At 36.4% G+C, this 23,718-nt stretch overlaps 1 protein-coding gene across 6 annotated transcripts in view; it reads left to right on the plus strand.

Moving 5' to 3' along the window:
- Positions 1–23,718, plus strand: part of SLC6A6 (solute carrier family 6 member 6) — a 55,253-nt gene that overhangs the window by 11,304 nt on the left and 20,231 nt on the right. For 4 of the 6 annotated variants that reach the window (XM_007426372.4, XM_007426371.4, XM_088134285.1 and 1 more), the window contains 4 exons: positions 14,002–14,241; positions 14,343–14,477; positions 17,746–17,980; positions 21,989–22,121. In XM_007426372.4, the coding sequence (XP_007426434.1) occupies positions 14,013–14,241; positions 14,343–14,477; positions 17,746–17,980; positions 21,989–22,121 (732 nt within the window). In that variant the 5' untranslated portion in view covers positions 14,002–14,012. Of the gene's footprint in view, positions 1–2,928; positions 2,995–14,001; positions 14,242–14,342; positions 14,478–17,745; positions 17,981–21,988; positions 22,122–23,718 lie in introns of all 6 variants that reach the window. The other 2 variants (XM_007426370.4, XM_088134283.1) reach the window with 1 other exon arrangement.

Here is a 23,718-nt window from a genome sequence, read left to right on the forward strand (position 1 = left end):
TCATGGTCAGCTTATGATAGTACTGAATGAAGGGCGTGAGTGATTAAATGCTAAAATAGTGCATCTGTACCATTTTACACCATTTCATTTAATATGAGTGAGAGAGTACTATTTTTTTCTCAGTAGCACTGGCCACATGAATGATGAACTGTAAAATTAGGAAGTAATCTTTCTCCCTATCAGGCAGCTCTTTATCAAGGTGTTGGCACTTCCAAATGAAGGAACAGAGGGGGGATCTGCATTTGTTCACTCTATTTCATTGACTTGAAGGATGTCTTGTGGAATGAGCTAAAAAGGCTCTCATACAAACCTGCTGGTTTTTGAACAGGCTGCAATGGAGAAATGAGTTTGTACTTTCTCTTCTAATCCAGACCCAGCTCACATTTATCAGTCTTAATCTGCAGCAATTCTGGATAATAGACTGTAAACCAGAGACTTGGGGTGGAGAGAACAGTGTATGTCCAGTTCTGTACCCAAAGCCTGTGGAACATAGCAATTCTCATTGAACCAGTGCACTATTAGGTCTGTCTCTATACATTGGTGGAAGAGAAGTTTCCTCCCTCCTTCAAGATAGGTTAGCCACAATTCTCAATTTGCCTGGGGAGTGAACTAGCTGATTTTCTTAGTAATCTAAGTAAGCACTTCAGAATGTAGATAATTAACATCACTCAGTGTGCACATTCTGTTCTTGTACAGTAGATGGCTGGGTGTCTGCATATAAGTATTTTCGTGGATTTAACTTGAATTTGCTTTCCTAGATCCCACTGCCATTAAAGAAGCATGGAAAGGACAAACCCAGTGTTACTGAGCACAGTGGCTTTTTTCTTCCTGCTCTCACTTGCCTGGAGCACATACTATTTAATTAGACTAATTTATAGTGGGGTGAGAAAGAGAATCATCTAGCCAAAGGAGGCAGTGATAAATCTGCTTCATATGCCCTGTATTTACCAACATTAGTATCTCAAGAGAAGAGTAGGTTAGCAATTTGAGGAAATCAGCTGCAAAGTTAAAATAGAAACTCAGCCCCCATTGGATGCCTTGATGTACCATCTCAGACAGGGCATGGTTTCTTCCAATTATTACTAAGATTCAGTGGCAGAGTTTTAAAATTACTTTATAAGAGACAAATGAAATCCTCATAGGACCTGTTCTCAGATGGAAGTGTATTATATAGGGATATGCCAGACAACAAAGCTGTCAAAAAGAAAAGTTGTAGTCCAACTTTCTGCTTTCTAAGAGGCCCTTGAGGGATGCAGAAAGTGCTGGCTTTTCTTAATGTCTTCTATACACATACACACACATCTTCCATCACAAACCTGAAACTGACTGGCTTCTATAGTTGCATATACTTGCTGTCTTCAAACCACCTTGGAAGTTGACAATATAGAAGATGGAAATTTGGGTCTTAGGAATAAAGTTAAAGGGAATACATGTCTGGCACGTATGTATTCCCTTTAATTTATAATGGGGTGAGAAAGAGATCATCTAGCCAAAGGAGGCAGTGATAAATCTGCTCCGTATGCCCTGTATTTACCAACATTAGCATCTCAAGGGTAGGTTAACAATTCAAGGAAATCAGTGGCAAAGTTAAAATTTCTAAACCCATTCCTCTCTCTAGGATCTTCAACTTAGCAGGCAGAATAGGTCAGCAACTTTCAAATGTTTCCAAGTTGCAGTATCTGTTAGTTTAATAATTCCCAGAATCCTTGATCAAGGGGCAAAGCTCTAGTGATAGAAGATAGGCTGCATCTGAGTAAAAAACTTCTTTTTGCCCTTAGTTTCTTGTGGAACTGTAGGGTTCCATGGAATATAGTTTGAAAAGTCCTGGAATAGGGTTTCCTTATATTTAAAAGGGTCATAGTACAGTATCCTTGAAGAACACTGTGTCCCAAATGGCACATTCTTTGATCTCATCTGTTGACCTGCAAGGATTCTTTAATGTCTAACACAAAATGCCCTTGATATGTAAAGGTTACACAAGCCAAGAGTCTTAGTTCAGCTAAGGAAATCCACTGAAGAAAGCTATCACAAGCAAGTCCCAAGTGTGTATTCCATATCACAGTATTATGTTAAAATGGATATGCACTCAAATGCATATCAAAATACTATACCTCACCTATTTGCATTTGGATGTGCATGCTGGAAACACATCTGAGTGAACATTTCATTAAACGCAGTGCAGGGCAGATATTCTACATACAGATTTGGATGCTCATGCAGTTAATAACAATAATTGGTGACCCAGAAGTAATGCATCAGCAAACAAGAAAACAGTATAAATACATAGGCCTCCATTTATACAGTCCATGTATGTACAATCTTTGGACTGCACACAGCACATCTAAATTATTGCTGTTGTAGCATGCAGCAATGAAAATCAAGCTGGAAATGCCAGTGGTTACTCCTGTATATGCTCACAACCTATAAAGGGTAATCTTTCACATATATATTTCTTCCTGCTTCAATATAAATGACTTAATTCTTTGGCTCCTTTTAACTGCTATGGCATACATTTTTAAACAGGAAATAAATGAGTTCGGAAAATTGCACAGGGATATCATCAACCCTTAGGCTTGTTAAGGTGTTTTTGTTTCATACAATAACTTGAGAAAGATATAGCTTTCTTAAGGTTTTTTTTTTTTAAAACCAGCAACGTAAAGTTTTGTTTTGTTTTGTTTTGTAATATAGGTTTTGTAATAGAAGTAGGTTCTCCCAGACTAGTGTCCTCAGAATTGCATTTTTATAGAAAGAGAAGCATAAGAATTAGTTTTGGAGTGGAGTATTTCTTAGTGTGCAACTCCACAGGGGGAAAGTTGATTGCTCATTGTCATCACCAATCTTATTTTTAATTGCAACGCTCAGAAGGATCCATCTTTCTGTGTTCATTTGCTGCGACAAATACTACCAACATTCATTACTTTCTATCAGTGTCTTATCCTATGGAGGAACCAGCCCTGCCCATCCACATTGAGGAGGGGATAGACGTTCCAACTGGTGAGTGCAGCTAAGGTGGGGTGCTTGTGAAATGGGGGGAGGCATGCTGATACAGGGAGCGTGAGACCTTGTTTGTGTGTATGTATTTGGGAAATCTAGTAATGTTTACCATAAACATTTAAAATAGTTTTCTGTTTTTCCAAAATGTGATATGTTGGCCAGACCAGTTCTCAGTTACCAACAGAAATGTTTCACCATGGCCAGTCTTCCACTATGGTCCTGCTATATACTGATCTGTCATTACTGTCAGACTTGCAGGTTCTCATAATTTTACTGTCTGTATAAAGAACGAAGCAATTTTTTGATGTTCCAAAGTAAAGGGATTGGGTGCAGTAGAAAGACATTGAGGCAAATGGTTGTGTTGATTTGAAATTGACCAACTTGCTCTGAATTGCTTGCTCTCAACTCTTAAAAACATATTTGCAAGTTAATGTAATTTTCTTGGGCAAATTTTAAGAAATTGCTAACTTTTTGTTGTCTTTTTTGAGGAATTAACATTAAAAACCAAAATTATTTTTTTTTAAAAAAGAACAAAATGAAGAGACAACTTTGTTAACTAAAAACAGGGATTCAGATTACACAAGCAAGCAGATATCCCCCACTGCATGAGGGATCTAGTGTACCAAGGAGTCTGTTTTTGAAGGAGCCTTTTGCAACATGTGTTAATACGCAGACAGGACCAGATATATGGATAAATGCACTCTTAGCACAAAGTTGGTGCAAGCCATCTCTTTTCCTCCCTCAGACCTACCCAAAATTGTCATAAAGAGCATATTGTTCTTGTTCTAGAATAAGCTTAGCTCAGTGTTCTGAATTCCATAATTAAACCTATAGTATTTTCTTTTGGTAAAAGATGTTTTTCATTATTTAGAGATTAATCTCAATATTTAGTCACCTATATTTTAATCCAGAACATCTGTTCAAAATATTTCATAGGATTCTCTTGAAATAAAGGAGAAAAGGGTTTTGTTTTTGAAATTTGCCAAAATTGTTTATGTTTTTATGTTTTCTCTTATTAATTTATGGTTATAAATGAATTTTTAAAGCAGAAAAGTGCTCTTTCAGTCCATCAAGTTATTGTGGAAAATTTGAGCACAGTTCCAACTACTATCATTAGACATGCGATAAAAATTAGAATTACCCAGAAATTCATGTATGTGCAAATCCACTGGATTACTCTATAATTTACCTTAGGATCTGAGGCTTAGAACATAGAACTTCATATGAACAGATGCTATATGACACTTAATTAGTTTAGTAAAGAAATGAGAGCCTTTTTATCCTTTCTTCACCAGAAAGCATTGCAAATCTTTGGTATTTTTTATTGGTTTCTGTATGTGAACTGTCAGAAATCTGCAAGTTTTTTTTTAGTTCATGGCACATATACATTAGATTTGTATTTAATATTTCTTGTATATATTGTTCTGGTATTACTCATGTTACTGTTTTATATTTCAAACAGTAGAATCTGATTCTATTTTAATCATTTAATTTTGTTTAAAATCAGATTAATTTGTCCTATAAGGATACTATCAAAGTATACATTTTTCATTCTAAATGTGAATTGAAAGTATTTTGACTTCCTGGAAAGCAACAGAAAAACCACAAAATTTGTGTTTATTTCATACAGCTGTGTGTCTCCTATCCCTTTTGTTTTGCCTTTCTTGCAAGCTCCATATTATGCAAGCAAATTGGTTTGTGTGTATGTGCATAAAATATTAGCCTTTTAATTCCAGTGTTTTATTTATATAAAAAAATGTTGCTTGGCAAATGCAGCCCTCACTCCTATAACATCTTAAAGCAGTTAAGAAACCACAAATACTTCCGTTTCATGATAATGTCATTTTCAGGTACACAGCAGAGGAATTAGTATCCAAAATTATATATATATTCACTTATATCAATTAATTTTGTACACACAATTGCTTTGTATACTCTTGAAGTTAACTGTATGTGTCTGCATGCTTACAGAGTGCAAATTGCCTGTGTGCAATTAACACAAACTAAATATAAATAATGTTAGCAAAATCATTATCTGAACTCAGCTGGAACTGGAAAAAGAGAAATTGAAATAATCTTCATTAAGATGAATCTTGGTAGTGTTTCCACCATTGCTGAAAACTGAGGTTAAATTGACCATTTGGAAACATATTTCAATTTGTAGAACATACTAAGCCGAAATAACTGCATATTTTTACTTCACCAGGGAAACAAAAATTTTATCAGTTATCTGATATTTCCTGTTAGTGTTCTGAAATTTAAAACATTTTTTTAAAAAATCCAGCCCTTTATTAAATAGAGTTGTCAATGTTTTATTAGCTATATTGTGCTGAAGATTATTTTATGATTTAAATCTACAAAGAATTATATAGAGAAATTTAAATTCTTAGATTAAAATCTGGATTTAATGTGATACAAGGTCATTAGTAATTGAAGAGGGCAACAAAGATGACACAGAGATTTGAGGACATGCCAGTGTGAAAAGGCTAGAGGAACTTGAGATGTTCAGTCTAAAAAGAAGGCTTGGGGAGACATGATAGCCATGTTCAGGTTATGTGAAAGGAAACTACAGGGAAGTTCAGGAACTTTTTTCCAGGCCATAAAAGCTAGGGTATTTTTGGTATAAATTGCACCTTCCTAGATTTTGATTAAATATAAAGAACAACTTCCTGATGGTAAGTTACATACAACAATGGAAAAAATCTGTCTATGGATGTTGTGGCTTCTCCATCTCTGGAGGTTTTAAGAAAAGGCTGAATAGCCACCTTTCATGGATATTTTTTTTCCTCTTCATTGTAGAAGATTGGATTAGGATTAGATAATCCTCATGGTCTCTTCTCATTTTATAATTCTGTATTGTATGAAGGATTATTGTTTAGTGATTAAAGAAATATCTGCATCAGTGAGATCCACGATTCAGAGTTAAATTTCATACCACATGAAATATGCAGGTTTAGCTGCCCCTGTGATTTGTATTTAAGAGGAAGCTTAAGTTGTTTCTTCTCTGGGGGGAAGTTATGTATGAATTCTGCAAAACAAGATTAAACTTCTCCCTGTTTAGCAGTTTTAATTTGGATTGGTGTACCTTGTACTTCCTTTATTTAAAAGAAAAATCAATGGGACAAGCATAGTTTATTGGATGCTGATTGTTTGAGAACTCCAGGCATTTTACAGAAGTGCAGTTAATTAGCTACCTGGGATAATTTAGTCAGTCAACCAGCATAGGAACAGAGAGGTAATTGGTAAGACTAGAAATAAGAGTGGAAACAGTCTCAAACAAAAAAAAAGTTGCCAGTCACATGCAATCTTGAAGACTATGTTGTAAAAACCTCTGGTTTATTAGTACTTAAAATTAAGACAAAGGTAGCTACAGTATTATAACTTAACATCTGAATAAAGCTATGGAAGGTGAGAACCTGTCTGTCATTCCAGACTTCTTCAGATAAATTTATAATAGAAATCCTTCAGGGAGTACTGGAAGAGGCAAACATAGACTATTATAAGTGTATAAACTATAAGGAAAACAAGAAACCAACAAATGATAGTTGTAGGCATCCGTGGGAGGGTGGAAATAAATGATTAAATTATATCATGGTCCAAATAACACAACTTAGTTGTGTCAGATGTTGGGATGCAAGTATGGAAGCACAGAGTTTGTGTCATGATGTCCTCATATCTATGTTGCCATTTTGTTGTAATCCTGGTTTGCTGAAAATGCCTATGATGATAGCCATTATTTCTTTTGTTTGGAAAAGGACAAGTAGTTCCATGTGAGCTTCTGTAGCAGCAGGCTTATGTAATTTGTAACATATTCTCTGTAGAAACATTATGGTCTCTTTCACTCTGTGTTCCCATCCTTCTGGTAACTTTTCTTGCAATTTGATATCCTTTTAAAAAACAGTAGTAATTGGAAAGGCCAGGGCAGAGCCCAGCATTTTCTCTATACAAAACAGATGAGCTCACTACAGACTATATTTCTTAGTTTAGGTTGATGCTGTGATCAGTAATGTAACAATACTATTTGCACTGGATCTACCACTAATTTATCCCTTTATTTATTGTAAATATTTTTTTATAATTTTAATCAATACTCAGAATGGCTAATGGATCTTTGAAATATTTGTCTTTATTAGACCCACTGTATGAATGTTAAAAGTGCTTTAAGTGCTGTTCTTTCTTTACCCACTATGCAACACAAATTATATTTTATTTCTAGGTACTTGGAGGGAGAACATTAGATTGCTTTTCTTCATTGAAGTAGGGTTGCCAGTCATTCACGATTGGCCTGGACACAATAGGCAAGATGGGAAGTGGTGTTCATTCCTGATTTCCTTTCCAAACCCAATTGTGGTCAACTTATGATGACCACAATTGGGTTTGGAACTTTTGTTGTTAAGTGATGCAGTTGTTAAGTGAGTCACGCCTGTTTTAATGACCTGTTTTGCTGTGGTTGTTAGGTGAATTGCTGCGGCTGTTAAGCAAATCATACAGTCATTAAGTGAATCCGGCTTCCCCCATTGACTTAGCTTGTTGGAAGCAACCTGGGAAGGTCACAAATGATGAACACCTGGCCCCAGACACTGCAACTGTTATAAATACATGCCAGTTGCCAAGTGCCCAAATTTTGATCACGTGACCACGGGGATGCTGCAACGGTCATAAAAATGAGGACCTGTTGTAAGTGACTTTTCAACGCTGTTGTAACTTAAAACGGTCATTAAATGAGTGGTCATAAGTCAAAGACTACCTGTAGGGGTTTTTGGTTTTGTTTTAATTTTAGTGTCTTAACCATAACCTAATATTTGTAGAATGGATTATTTGGAGGTTTGTTTTTAGATTGACTTCTGAGAATTTGTGCTGCAGAATAGAGTAACACTTCACAATTTTATATCGGGAGTAATGATGTAATTTAAAGTAGCAGGCAAGTGGTGACCCTTTGGGGATAATTGTCAATCATTAGGTTTTTAGTAAGCTCACCCCAGGGATTGTTAATTGAAGACTGAAGACAGTTTGTGGTCATCTAAGAACTGACTTAATTGGTGAATTTAACAGAGCCATCATTTTCCTAGAGTAATTCTTGTGGATTTAACAGTGGCTATATACATATGGCTTCACCTGTGGAAAGCTTAGTTTATAGGAAATAATGGCTGAATAGAGCTGATGATGTTACCTAGTCATGTAATGAAATGTCTGCAAGCAAACAACCAAGCTCAGAGAGCACCAAAGATTCTACAGTTCAACCCTGAGCTACAGATATTTTCTTCTATTGGGATACTAGCTTTGTTCAGACAACCTTATATGACTGAACCTTTTACTGACATTGTAGCTTCTGCTCCTTGTCTCACAAATGGTTTTGTTGGTGTGTTGCTGTTAAGTTTTATGCTCATAAATTCTCTTGCTGCCAGCAGGACCATGAAAATATTTTTAGGTACAGTTTAGAATTTTATCCAAAAGTGGTCTAAGAAGTTGTTTTTCTGTAAATTATCTTTAGAAATAACCACACCTTTCACCAGCTTTCAGTTCATTCTGCAATTAACTATTAATTTCAGAACTAACTTAATTCTGTAAATTATATTTAGAAATATCCCTTACCAGCTTTCAGTTAATTCTCACTCTCAGTGCTACTTCTAATGTTTTGAAGATAGAAGCAAACTAATTCAGATATACTCTAGTATTGCTTATGGAATTGAAAATTATTCATTAAAGTGGGATTCTTTGAGTGAAAGGAATTTGAAATATTGTATAAGGAAGAGGATGCAGGTTTTCTATGGATGGGTTCTAGGATTGTGTAAATCACTTAGAGAAAAAGGTGTTTTGAGGCATCCTTTTCAAATCGGCTATTCAGAGTATTAAGCTACCACGTCTTCTAGAAATCTCCAAATAGCCATTTTGAGAGCCTCCTCTTATCTTTTGAGCATACATGTGCATGTACAGAGGGCAGTTTAGTTAGGATTGTTGCCAAAGAAAAGCCAGCCCCCTGAACTGGTCACCCAATCTTATTGCCTTCTTTTAGTTTAGTGAAGATAGCTCAGAATCAGTTGAGGTAATGTCAGGGGAAAATCCTATTGAACAGAACATCTTGTGCATATCATAACTGATAGTTCAGTGGAGCACAGTTAGGGAATGGTTTATAAATAGAGATGGTGCCCTGTTAGCAAAAAAAAAAAAGTTTTACAATAAAGACCATGCCTTATTAATAAAGTCATGTGTCTGGGGAGCCAAAGATACACGATAATGAAAAGTAATAATTTCATCAGTGTAATATAATTGAACAGCTTGGTCAGTGATTGTGAATATGATGGAACTGATTTGGACCACCATCAATAAAATAACATTCACATTTGGCCTAGACATTATTCTTTTTTATTTTGGAAGGAACTTTCATTTGGCTGCATTCATACTGTTTCTTGCTATAAATAGTAGCTTTTGCTCATTGTCCAACTATCTTAAATATTTGAGCCAAGCTCTTGTTTTCTGAAAGGAAGGCAGACATATGTCTCCTAGAAGCTGGCATGTTTTTCAGAAGTGGAACTATTCAATCATTTTATTGTCCAAGAATGTGAGTTACATTTAAATATAGAAGGTACAGTATTTGGGATTTGTTGTTCCTTATTAGCTGATACAATAGCTGTAGTTCATACTTGCAAAATGCCTTCCAACTATACATCAGGTTGTTGATTCTTATCTATAAAAAGTAATTATAGCTTTAATCAGTAAAATAAAAGTGTAGGAAATCAAACACAAATCCTGTGAATGCCCAGCACATTGCCTTTTGTTAAACACTGTTTTTTGAGAATTTTCTTGTAGTGCCTCATACCATCTCCTTTTCATCTTCCTTGGCATTTCCTTCAATTGGTAGTGACTATGGCTGGGGCACAGAATAAAATCTAAGATACGAGTGCAATAAAATATAGGGTGTTAATAAGCTAATATGAAAATAACCTATAATTATAATATTATTCAGTATAAACTTTTTAGGGGTTTAGGGGTTGTCATAATATTATTCTGAGCTAGAAAAATGACAGTTTTTTTTTAACTTGGCATTTGAAAGTTGGAATCTTTTAAGACTTGAATCATTTTAGTTAAATCAAGAAATCACATAATTATCTCAAATTAATTAACTGCTTCGTTTTTAAGCACTACTTCCATTTCATAACATCTGAAAAAATATGTTTCTTTATGAAAGGAGCTACTAGTGTTTGGCTAACTGTTCCATATTATTTAAGAGTCAAAAATGATTCAGACAGTCTCAGTTCTACTTAATCTAACCTGATTAATTTACAGTAGCTATATAGTTATGCATTTTTTAATCACCATAAGACATTCTCCTCCTATTCCTCCTCCTCCTCCTCCAGCATGATCTCATTCCCAAGAAGTACCCAGGGAAAATTTTGGCATAGCTCCTAACAAGCTTTTACATGTGATTCCCATTAAATGTTCCTCTCAGAGTCCACTGATCATCCAAGAAGACAGAAGGAGGGAGTCTGCATGAATACTGGGCTGTGGAATAGGCAGAGGAAGGGCTGATTCAGTGTCAGTCAGCAGCCAAGAAAAACATAACTCTGCACTTTTGTCATACATCCTGATTCTGCCTCAGTGTGATAGAATTTCCAGTCTCTTTCTTTGCATGGACAATGGGGAAACCTAATGTTACCCTTAGTTATGGGTCAGGCAGGTGATGCTGCCTGTTGTAAACCTCACTGAAATGTAAATGACCTTTCCCAAGTTTCTGTAAGTTATTGAGAACTCATGGATGGAAGGAGTGTTACTGGGTGATTTGCATCACAATTGGTTCTGGTGTGCAGATATATGAAATAGCCAGGAATGGAAAATACACAGTTGGTGGGACTTATAAAAAGAAGTTTGCTAATAGTGCCCAAGAATTTATACCAAATATCTCCTGTTTTTTAATTATTTATAATATTTCTTCACATTTCCTCTCTTCCTTGATCAGAAACATAAACCTTCCATGTTTATGATGGGTAAATGGAGGTAAAGATTCAGCCCATTGATATTTGAAGTCAGTTCTTTCTCAAAGAGAGTCAGCTTTGTTGTTCTTCACTGTCACTGCTGTTCCTATAATGAATATTACCTTTTGACTCTCTTAATTCAACATGTTTCATGAATTGTTCATTCTGGAGGGTTATGCAATATGTTGAATCATAGGCTAATAAGAGTTTGCGCAACACACTAAGCCACTGAAAAGAAAAGAAAAAGCCAAAGGAAACTTAAAACTAGCCAAGCTTAACATGGGAAGCAAATACAGCCCCATGGCCTTTGACTGAGCTGGTTAAGTGTGGTGCTTGAACACAGCTATTATGTTCTTTAATATGTCTGCCTAGCGCTCTCTTTTGTAACATCATAATGACTGTATTGAACCAAATATTTGAGACAAGTTGGCTAAATCTTAATTATTTTACTGTTATCTGGCATTTCCCATTGCTTTTATTACATATATTTTCTCCAGATACATTCAGAAAAGGTAAATATTATCATCATGAAAGACATCTTGAGTTTAAGAAATTTCCAGGTGGTTATTAACAATATTTTTAAAATATATGTTAAACATTCAGAGATACCAAAGCCAGCATTGTTTTGCCACAAATTTAACTTGGTCGATCTGTAGTTCATGGAAAAGTTTTCAGTTACATGGCTATATTGAGGAATATATATCTGAGAATTGAGTTCCAGTTGCAGGTTTCCCGCCAAGCTAATGTCAACCTTAGTTTCAGATCTCTGCCATGTTAGCCATATCTGTTTACAGCTCAGAAAGCAGAAAATTAAATCCAGACATCCAGTACAATAATGCAAACTATGCTTTTGCAGTGACATATACAATAAACCAAATAATCTTCCTAGTTTTCATAAAGTCAGATAAAAATGAAAGATATTTTTACTCATAAAACACTGTGGAAAGGTAAAAAGGCTTAAAGTATTATTACTTTAGGCATTGGCCTTGAGCAAGGCAATTTTTTTTTAATTAGCAGGGCTAGGTTTGAATGTTTAAAATGTTCTATTTTAAGCAGATTTTAAATCCTTGCCCCATCCAGCATTCTACCACATGTGTTGGGTTGTTCATATCTGTAGGCCCATCTAAACATTGAAAAAAGTGGAAAAATAATGAAATTACATTGTGTTATCTCCTACATATGTAACTTTGCTGAATGTTCCTTGCTAACAACAAAAAACAATTAGCATGTTCAACACAAATGATGAATGAATTAACTCTTCTGCCTCCAAATGTGCAAAAGAATGTCTATAGAAATTAGCTAATTTTATGCTGCCAAAAATATTTTGACACATTCTTCCGCAGTCCAAAGCATACCTCTAACAGCTACTATTTCATATGTGGCTCTTTGGTATAAGAAAGTCTATCTTGATGAAATCTTTTTTTTAATCAATAAGTTATAAATATAGCATATTAAATTGAAAGCAGTGTTTACAAGCTAGGATTACTTTGAAAGTTGGGTGTGCTTTGGATTTGGTATCAGTCAAGTCTTCTCATTGATGTTTCATTAATTAATAACCGTTGCCGTAGCAAGGAATGTAGTTTTATTGTGCATCAGAGTAATTCCAGTCTTTTAAAAACAATTCAGATGAGATGCTGAAGGAATGATGGAATGAGGCAGGACTATAACTCAAAATTCAGAAAGGGTTATTTATGTAGGACTAGATTTAAACAGGCCCAGGATAAATAGAGAAAGAGAGAGGGGGAAAACTGCTATTTTATATTTTTCTTACTAGGATTAATCATTATGTTTGAGAAATAACACTTTTAAAAGTCACTCCGTTGTAAATCCTTAAAATATCATCCTTTGAAAAGTATAATTTCAGGCAAGGAACAACTATTGAGACAGTGAAAAGAAAGAAATGATGTAATGGTGGGCAGATTTTTTTTACAGTGAGCAACTCCAGTTTACCTGATGAATTAGGCTGATATGCTAATCTTACCATAAAACTGCTTAAGGGGTTTGTTGGATGCTGAAACCGGGGCTTAGCCTGTTGAAAATTTTGGAGTGTGTCCTGAGAATGGCAAGGATTTGGAGTAGCATGCCAAATAATTAAGGGTCTTCTAGGCATTTTTCATCTGTGTTCCTTCAGTGGTGTCCGCAGGGAGGTCAAAGCAGGCAAGATGGTAGTCATGACGTTGAAGTCCAAGTGGGCTCTAACTGTGTGGCTGTGACTTTGCCAGCTTGCCTATCTTGGCCCCCCTGCAGACACCACTGATAACTTCTCTTTTGAACCCCTGCAGTAGATGGTGCTTTTTAAAAAACAAAACAAAAAACCTTTAAATACCCTTGCTGCTTTGCCTCCACTCAACCTCAGGGCCTAACAGTCTGCCTTCTTCCCAGGCATTAACTAGTGCAGATGTCCTTCTCACCCACTCCTTACCTATTCTGCATTCTTACCTGTCATGCACAGTACTTTCCCAAAGAAAGATTAGGAATACATAATGTAATTGCCTAGTGAGTTCCTGAGTCCTGATCTCATCTTCTTCTATAGATTGTCTAAAAGATGCCTCAGATAGTTTCAGAGATGAAGATAGTAGTAGTGGGCCATGAACTGCTTAGCTTTTTGCAAGTGGCTTCCATGTTCCTTCCAGACAAAAGGAAAGATGTATTGAGGCTTACTATTGATTTCAGTCTCTGCAAATAAAGTGCCATGATAATGAGGCTAACACTTCCTTTAGCACATTGAATGTAGGTTATAATGACTGCCTATCCAGAGTGTTCAGGAACGCGGCATGCTAACTTCATATTATGAAAAGTTTACTGGTAGCTGTTAAATGGAAAGAGACATTGGTGTACTTTTAAGTTTGTGGATTCATGCTTTACTAATCATTAGTTGCATCTCTCTTGTGCACGTATTGATTTTGTGGGAACCTTGGCTTAGTTACTGACTGTGTATGCACTTGCCAACATGTTGCATAAGCAGGTGGACCTGTTGAGCAAGGTCTGTTAAGTAAATTGGTTTATATACCTCATATTGTAATTTTGATCTTTCTAGAAAACAAAAGCATGGCAACAAAGGAGAAGCTGCAGTGTTTGAAAGATTTTCACAAGGATATCCTTAAACCTTCCCCTGGCAAGAGCCCTGGAACACGGCCTGAGGATGAGGCAGAGGGCAAGCCACCACAACGGGAAAAATGGGCCAGCAAGATTGATTTTCTGTTGTCCGTAGCTGGAGGGTTTATTGGATTAGGCAATGTCTGGCGATTTCCGTATCTCTGCTATAAAAATGGCGGAGGTGAGTATCCTTATTGTACTCATAATTAGCTGCTGGTCTGAATGGTTATTTTGCTAAGTCATAAAATCTTCCTAATCACCCTTCTGTTTTTCCCTCTATAGGTGCATTTCTCATACCTTATTTCATTTTTCTGTTTGGGGGAGGTCTTCCTGTATTCTTCCTGGAAGTGGCGCTAGGACAATACACCTCTGAAGGAGGAATTACGTGCTGGGAAAAAATCTGCCCTATTTTCGCTGGTTGGTTGTTTATCTACTTCTTCCTTCATTCTTAGTATACTATGAGGTTCTGTTAGAATGTTAGATCAACACAGAAAAGAAGTGTGTGTGGCGGGTGGGGGGAATAGGGTGCAATGCAAATAGAGAAGGCATGCTTTTTAATAGCAGAGAAGGAGTTTTATCTGAAACTCTGGTGTTATCCAGACTTCTTCTTCACCCATTAATTTCCTTTCATCCAAGTGAAAGACTGTCACATGCATTTCAAGGGTATAATAGAGTAGCAGTGGTAGAACTGTTGCTCTAAGGACAAAGCTTGTTTGATGCTTTAAATAAAAATCTAAAGTCATTATTCTTAAAGGAATTAAAATTACTTATTTTTCACATCAAAAGCAGGATAATTATACCAATAATGCAATTTGATCTGCAGGGATTTTTTTTCCAACAAAACTCTGCCCTGTATGATCTTTGTGTATATTTAAGTCTTTTCAGTAACATCCTTACAGGTGAAACTCAAAAAATTAGAATATCGTGCAAATGTTCATTTATGTCAGGAAGGCAACTCAAAAGGTGAAACCAATATATGAGATAGACGCATTACATGCAAAGCGAGATATGTCAAGCCTTACTTTGGTATAATTGTGATGATTATGGCGTACAGCTTATGAAAACCCCAAATTCACAATCTCAGAAAATTAGAATATTACATGACATCAATAACACAAGGATTGGAAATAGAACAATATCGGATCTCTGCAAAGTATATGCATGCATATGTACTCAGTACTTGGTTTGGGCCCCTTTTGCAGCAATGACTGCCGCAATGCGGCGTGGCATGGATGCTATCAGCCTGTGGCACTGCTGAGCTGTTATGGAAGACCAGGATGCTTCAATAGCGGCCTTCAGCTCTGCTGCATTGTTCGGTCTCATGTCCCTCATCTTTCTCTTGGCAATGGCCCATAGATTCTCGATGGGGTTCAGGTCAGGCGAGTTTGCTGGCCAATCAAGCACAGTAATCCCATGGTCATTGAACCAGGTTTTGGTACTTTTGGCAGTGTGGGCAGGTGCCAAGTCCTGCTGGAAAATGAAGTCAGCATCCCTATAAAGCTCGTCTGCAGAAGGAAGCATGAAGTGCCCCAAAATCTCCTGGTAGACAGCTGCATTGACCCTGGACTTAATGAAGCACAGTGGACCAACACCAGTAGATGACATGGCTCCTCAAATCAACACAGACTGTGGAAACTTCACACTGGACTTCAAGCATCGTGCATTGTGTGCCTCTCCATTCTTCCTCCAGACTCTGGGTCCTTGGTTCCCAAATGAGATGCAAAAGTCGCTCTCATCAGAAGAGAGGACTTTGGACCACTGGGCAACAGACCAGTTATTTTTTTCTGTAGCCCAGATAAGACGCTTCTGACGTTGTTTGTTGTTCCTCATTGACAAGAGGAATACGACATTTGAAGCCCATGTCCAGGATCCGTCTGTGTGTGGTGGCTCTTGATGCACTGACTCCAGCCTCAGTCCACTCCTTGTGAAAGTCCCCAACACTTTTGGATGGCCTTTTCCTGACAGTCCTCTCCAGGCTGCGGTCATCCCTGCTGCTTGTGCACCTTTTTCTTCCACACTTTTCCCTTCCACATAACCTTCTATTGATGTGCTTTGATATAGCACTTTGGGAACATCCAACTTCTTTTGCAATTACCTTTTGGGGCTTTCCCTCCTTATGGAGGGTGTCAATGATGGTTTTCTGCACAACTGTCAGGTCAGCAGTCTTTCCCATGCTTGTGATTCCTACTGAACCAGCCTGAGAGACCATTTAAAGGCTCAGGAACCCTTTGCAGGTGTTATGGATTCATTAGCTGATTAGAGTGGGACACTTTGAGCCTAGAATATTGAACCTTTTCACAGTATTCTAATTTTCTGAGATTGTGAATTTGGGGTTTTCATAAGCTGTATGCCATAATCATCACAATTATACCAAAGTAAGGCTTGACATATCTCGTTTTGCATGTAATGCGTCTATCTCATATATCGGTTTCACCTTTTGAGTTGCCTTCCTGACATAACTGAACATTTGCACGATATTCTAATTTTTTGAGTTTCACCTGTATAATAGTATTAACATGTTCTGTCCCTGTTTAACTGACAACCAAATGGTCTTAAATAGAAGTTCAAATATATGTATGTATGTATGTATGTATGTATGTATGTATATTCACCACCCATCTTGTTGAAACGACTCTGGGTGGTTTACAGCAGAGATAAAATCAATTTAAAATACAATATAAAAAAATCCTTCTCTTAATTTCCTTCCTTCCTTCCTTCCTTCCTTCCTTCCTTCCTTCCTTCCTTCCTTCCTTCCTTCCTTCCTTCCTTGCTCCCTCCCTCCCTCCCTCCCTCCTTCCTTCCCTCCCAAATATATACTGTAGTGGTTTCCCAAATGTCTAAATTTAGTCATCTGCCCCTGGAAGATAAAAGAATTTTGAACAGTTACCATGGCTTATGACAGCACAGATTATTACTGAGCTGGTGTATTCACAGATCATTAAATTGTTCCAGGGCAATTTGGTGTTTTGTAAAGAGACTGTAGCTTAGACCAGGGTTTCCCCCCCCCTTTTTTTTTGGTCTCCCACAGTGTTACTTGAATCAAAATCCATTATGAATTAGTAAGACATCATGCCAAGTATGTGAGGTTAAGATTGGGAAGTCTTATGCCCAGTGGTACATCATTAGCTGCTTGTATGACATTTTGAGTAACAGTGCACGTGACCTTCTGTGCCAGTAAACCTATCTTTCAAAAACAAGCAGAGTGGCTGTAAGGCGCTGATAAGAGAGTTAAACTTTTACCTCTTAACAGCCATGAGAATTTTGCAAAAATATTCAGGAAGGCAAGGCAGGAAGGCATACCTTTCAGCATTCAGCTGTTGGCTTTATCTAACTTCAGTTCTTCTTGTAATATCTTCTGTAATATCTTGTAATGTGTAGCTTTGCATCAAGAATGTTGCTGTTAGTGCTGCCACCAATGCTGCTTGTGATGATTAAATCCACAAATGAATATACCGTTGCAAGAGCACCAACCTGTTCAGGGCTTAGGAGTGCTGTCTCCTTTTGCGTCAAACCATCCTAACGTACAGTATACTGTATTCCACTTCCTTTAACATTATAAAAACTGAGAAGACTATTGCATTTATAGTTCCAGGCATATAAAAGATGCTCCTAAACTAGCAAGAGAAAATGCTTATTTATTTATATGAATTGTTTCATACATTTTTTTTCTTTTTTTAAAAAACAGGAATAGGTTATGCTTCCATAGTGATTGTGTCACTTTTGAATGTGTATTACATCGTCATCCTGGCTTGGGGACTATACTATCTATTCCAGTCATTTGCGTACATCCTGCCTTGGGCTCATTGTCAGCAACAATGGAATACAAAAAACTGTGTGGAAGACACCCTCAGGAAGAACAAAACACTGTGGTTGTCACTTAATGCCACTAACTTCACGTCTCCTGTCACAGAGTTTTGGGAGTAAGCAAGTTTATTTGTTACTGTTTACAGCAAAGAGGCATAGACGACACATTGCAAGAGACACACATATATTAGGAAGCCTGCAATATTACCTAATCTTGCATGGGTGCACAATGTGTAACCATCGAGATACTGCTGAAGCACAGATTAAGCAGTGGTGGACAGCATCCATAGTAAGGCATGCTGGGAGAATTAATTCAGCAACATTTGGAGGTTAACACATTTAATATCCATTGAGGCCTAGTAGAGTGGGCTTTTTTTTCCTGAAGCCTGGTGGAATTTAAAAAAACAACCCCTTTTCTTTTCCTTAGAGGCCTTACACACACATGTTTAAAAAGCCTAAAGTTATTATTCATGTTTTTCTGTTTTCTGTGTCATACACGAATGTGTGAATAGGTTCAGTACAAATAAAGGTGAAATTGTCTGCATATTTAGGGTTCCTTCCTGAGCCTTCTGTATTAGAATAGAATAGAATGAGAATTAGAATTGGAAATAGAATAGAACAGACTAGCCTTTATTATAGTCCTAGACCAACAAAGAAAATACGACCATAATAATACATTACATAATCCTTCACCATCCTGGTCCATAATGGCGGGGCAGAGTTTACACGTGGTACAACAAAACCTAGTAAAGCTTAGGGACCCAGAATTGTCTTTGTTGTCTACTGGATAATATAAGTAAGGTATATCAGAATGCCAGGGAAATTTAAAGAGGAGATGGGGGATCAACTGCGAATGAGTGCCCTTTAGATCTGGTTGTAAAACAAAACACAAAATGTGGTTTCTATTGCACCTGCATCACGGGGCGCCATCGTCCAGCAGAGGGGATTTTCTTGTATACCTTTTCAACCCTGCTGAGCATTAAAATGAGCCAAGGATAACACTCTCTCTGTTTTGAAACAGTGATCTTGTCCAGATAACTGGCCAGTTTGTGTTTTGTGAGGGAAGCTGCATAATTCAGTTGACCTTCTACATCTAGGATCTTTTCCTTCAAAATTGCTCTAACCCCAATGGAAAAGAACATTCCAAGAAAAGCCATAGAAGTGTAATTTCCTGGCAATAGCTTTTTTGCAGGTGGAGTCAAAATTTTCTACTATAATTAAAGGGGGTGAATCCAGCTGATTTATATAATAATTTCAGCCAAAAGTTAAAGATACTAATCCAAACCCAGATGCAATTCTGGTGACTGCTGCTTCTCGCCAAAGCTCCATATTTGGGGCACAGTAAGGAACCTGGAAAATATTTCGCAAAAATTTTGGATTGGACTTTCTCTAATATTGCCATCTCACTGGCCCAAATTGAGATACGTTTTCAGAATTTCAAGGTTTTTAGCTATCTGCAGAGGTCTTTGCAATCATTAAATATATCTTTTTGGGGTTTTATGTGTAGGAAGCTGATCCAAGCCTACTTTTGCATGTCACCTTTCGCAGTGCTAAGCCTTCGCTTATTTTATTTATGAATGTATTATTCTGGCTCTTCACATGAGTTTATGTTAGGGCTATCAGATCTGGACTACAAAACCCAGGAGGATCATTAGATGCAGCAGGAGAAGGTCAAAAACAGCAAGGTAGCAGATGGAGCACTGTGATGCAAGCCCAGCCCCACATGACATATGTTGACACTGTGCGTGTTTAAAAGGGGTGGGACTTGCATCACAAGGTCCCATTGGCCAACTTGCCTTTTTTGCTGCCCATTCCTCCCATGGGTGCTGCTCATTAGATATCAGAAAAGCAACTCCAGCTTTCTGCTGCCATCTAGTGGTCCTCTGGAAGAAATACCATCCGTGTGGAAGGTAAGTAACATGGGCTCAATTTAGAAAACGAATCCTGGGGGTTACGCTGTAATTAGAATGCAAAGTTAAATCACTGAAGTAGATATACTGTGGATCATATCATTGATGATTGTGATAGATGTGAAAATAATGCCTGTAGAACAAAATTACTTGATATGTCATTAGCTGTTGCTAGCTCTGGAATTTTCAAGGAAAAGAAAATTACATTGCATAATAATAAGTTTAACCCTGAATGGTCAACACATGCAGAATCACTGAAAAACATTATTTGTTCACTTATTATAATAGGCCGGGTTAATAAAATTCTTTACCTTTTACATTAATGGAAATCTTCAGTAAGTCTACAACTATGCTGTGCCTATTAATCAATCTGTCTACTGCATTCTTTTTAAAGCTAGCAAGTAATTTACATAATTAATTTACATTGTAGGATAATTCATATCCCCTTGCAGATATGTAAAGCTCTCTGTGATGTGTTATTAACTCACTTGAAGTTTGTACATTCAGGAGACAACTGACCCATTTTATTAATAACATAATCCTAGATGTTTTTGATGTTTGAGTAATAGAATTTAGGTGGGTTAGATTTATTGAAAAACCCACCTTTACATGCTAAGTGATGTAAATCATAGTAAAGCCACTGATTATGCATCAGAGGCATAATAATTATAGTTAGTAGAACTAATGGCCTGTGCAAATCTCATGCTTGTTTAAGCAGCAGTCATAAGGGATAAGCAAATGGGGCTTTATTTCTATAGATTCCTCTCGGGATTACATCACATGCTTCAGTTTCTTAGTTGTAAAGTTGTTCGTTCATTCTACTGTATATGGTTGTAAACATAGCATTGAAAAGGTAAGCGCCAGAAAAATATCAGTAAACAAAAGCTCGGACTGTTCACACAGTTAACCCAAGCTTTAAAAAAAGCTTCATAATGAACAGTTATGGTTTATTGAATATTGAGGGAACTTCATCACATGCTTTAAACATGTCCATCTAAGCAAACAAGAATAAAACTAAACAAAATCTGATCTTGAAAGCATTTTTTTAAAAAAAGTCTTTGTATTTTTCTTCTCTTCAGTGAGATCTTTGGGCAAAACCAGTTTATGATAATTCCTGCTGTTTTCAACAGTTTTTCATCTTAAATGGGATCCTTTCAAAAATTTTGCAGTTCCTCTAATTCTGTGTTTTATTTCTCTTAAAGCTGAACACTACATGGTAATGTAAGAGGCAGTTCTGCACTGAATTAAATATTGTGCTAGATTTCATTTTCTAAATCAGCTTAATTTATCTTAAGTACAGTAGTAGCAATAGTATATTTGTTTACAATTGAAACCAATTGTACCTAAGATGGCAGAAATTTGCATATTTACCTTCCATATAATGTGTTATCATTATGAATGCCATCTTTTTTTTAATGTCTCTAGTTCATCACATACTTAATTTGGGTACTGGTAGAGCAGTTCCATAAGGATTCTCTTGACTGTATTGCAATTCCAATGTGTAGGTACCTTGTTCTGAAGTAAAAACAAAAGTATCATTTTTAATCTTGTTCCAGTATGTTACTTGCGCCAAACTCCTATGATGTGCCAAATTCCTATGATAATCTATGGCAAGTGGTGCCTTAAAGTAGAAATTCCTCATGTATCTGTGCTGGTATCAATGATACATAAACAAGAGGGATTTATACTCAATTTAACACAAATACCTCTTATTATCGGACAAGCACTGATTCTTGCAAGCAAATAAGCCCAAATTTTAGTAAAATGAAGTTAAGAAACAACAACAATGGTATTGCTGATAATTAGAAAAGAAAGAAATATAGGAATAGAGACAATTAAAGAAAAAATACAGTACTGCTTTCTGTAATTAGGTACCAGTCTAAGGTGGTAAGATCTAGCTCTCACTAAAATGATAAATATGTGTGTACACTTCGGGCTGTAGATGGAGGCTCACTTGATTGAACGTGCTGTTTACACAGCACAAATTACCCTATATACAAAGTTCATACATCATGGAGAAGAGTGATATTAGAAAAATATGAATGTATATTAAGAAGCAATTGAATATGAAAATGCAATTTATAGCAAGAACAGAAGAGATTAATGTCATACCACCACTACTATACATATATATCAAAGACCAGCTTTTGAATAAAGCTGATTTAATTGTTTGGTTATATATGTGTTGTCTTTGTTTCTTTTCATCCTTTCAAGGATCAATGTCCTGAGCTTGTCTTCAGGAATTGATAAACCTGGTATCATCAAGTGGGACCTGGCTCTTTGTCTTTTCCTTGTCTGGGTGATTTGTTTCTTTTGCATTTGGAAAGGTGTGAAGTCAACTGGGAAAGTAAGTTTCTGCTGCATTTCTGCTTGGCAATAGTGATTATTTTTTTAATTAGTTTTGCTTAATTAAAGGCTTGATACAGTGTTATTTTAAGAAAGCAGTTCATCAAACTCCAAAACATTATCACCTTGAGAGGATTATAATATAGGATTAAGGGGTGTATTTTGAGCCAAATACTTTAGGTGCCTAAGTAGGATGTTCAGAAACTAATTTTAAACCTGCAGCAAGTTTGGAACCTAAAATTACTGACTTGTCTCCTTAGCAAGGGCTATGATTCAACTATTTTAAACCTTTCAGCCTTTCAAACATAGTTTTGTTTATGCAAAGATTGGAAATGCAGTTTCTTATAGGAACTCATAACTTAATGAAGTCTAGGATTTCATTTTTACCATTCCTTTTAATTTTTGCTTTTATTCTGAAAGGCTTTCTTTCATAATCCACATTTGTCAACAGGATAATTGTACTCTTGCAAGAGAAAGCCTTACCAAATGGTAATTAGTTAATAGCTAGGTCTCTTTTCATTCTAAACATAAGCAAAAGAATAAAGTACAAGAATCCAGTGAAATTACCCAAGAATGTGATGCATAATAATCAGGATCTTATACAAAAATGCTTTGTACTCCCTTTACAAAAATACACTCTCTTAATTTAATCAGGGATCCCAATGTTCCATAAGAACGCTTGCTGAAAATGTTTTTCTTACATTTAATTTTCTGTAACACAATAATCTAGGCTGGTTTACTTCAGAATAATTTCTCAGTAATCTTTGTGTTTAAACGGATTAGTTTGGCAAGAGAATTTGCTAAAATGATTACTGTAATTTATACTTGAGTACAAGTCTTGCTTGAATTCATTTTCCTTCATGGTAGATATGCATAGATTGGTATTTCTGATGAGGTCTCACTTAGATAGTGCTCTCCATCAGAAGTCCAGTAAGATAGAATAGGTGAAAGAAATGTGATTACCATTAACAACCTATCTACAGATTGTTGGTTTACTTAACTGTACTAAACATGTTAAAAAATGGGGAGGAAAAATAAAAGAGAATTAATCTTAAAAAGTAAGATTGGAGGAAGAGTTTCTAAAAAGAAAAATCGAGATCTTTTACATGATGATGCTTACGAATTAAATTCCCATGATATTTCAGAACAAAAAAGTGAAATTATATGAAAATGCTGATGAAGTTAAACATGTTGCATTTAGAGATCAGACTGACTGCAGGACTTGTTGTGGTGCAGCAGGCTTCGATATCTGCCTGTTAATCTCCTGAGGTTCACTTTAAAGGCAAAGAGATGAATCTCAAGAGCTTTTATCTGGCTAAACCAATTCCATGAAAACAAAATTATATTAAACAAAATAGGAGAGCTGTAATTACCAGGTGGCATCATCTGACCTTATTAGAGGAAGAAAGGAAATGCGTTAAAAAAAGCCAATCAGAAATTGACTTGCAACTGTATGGCTGATAAAGATTTCCAGAAGCCATGCCTGTGCTGAACGTTTTGCACTATCTAGTCAGAAAGAAACAAAGGGTGCCAACTGCTGTGATTCTTACTTGGGTAGTTATTTACATGTGACTTGATGTCAAGACATTCTCAGTGAG

Source organism: Python bivittatus, unplaced genomic scaffold (assembly GCF_059951505.1).
Source record: "Python bivittatus isolate LINGU-HERP-01145 unplaced genomic scaffold, Pbiv_v1 ctg000080_np1212, whole genome shotgun sequence".
NCBI lineage: Eukaryota > Metazoa > Chordata > Lepidosauria > Squamata > Pythonidae > Python > Python bivittatus.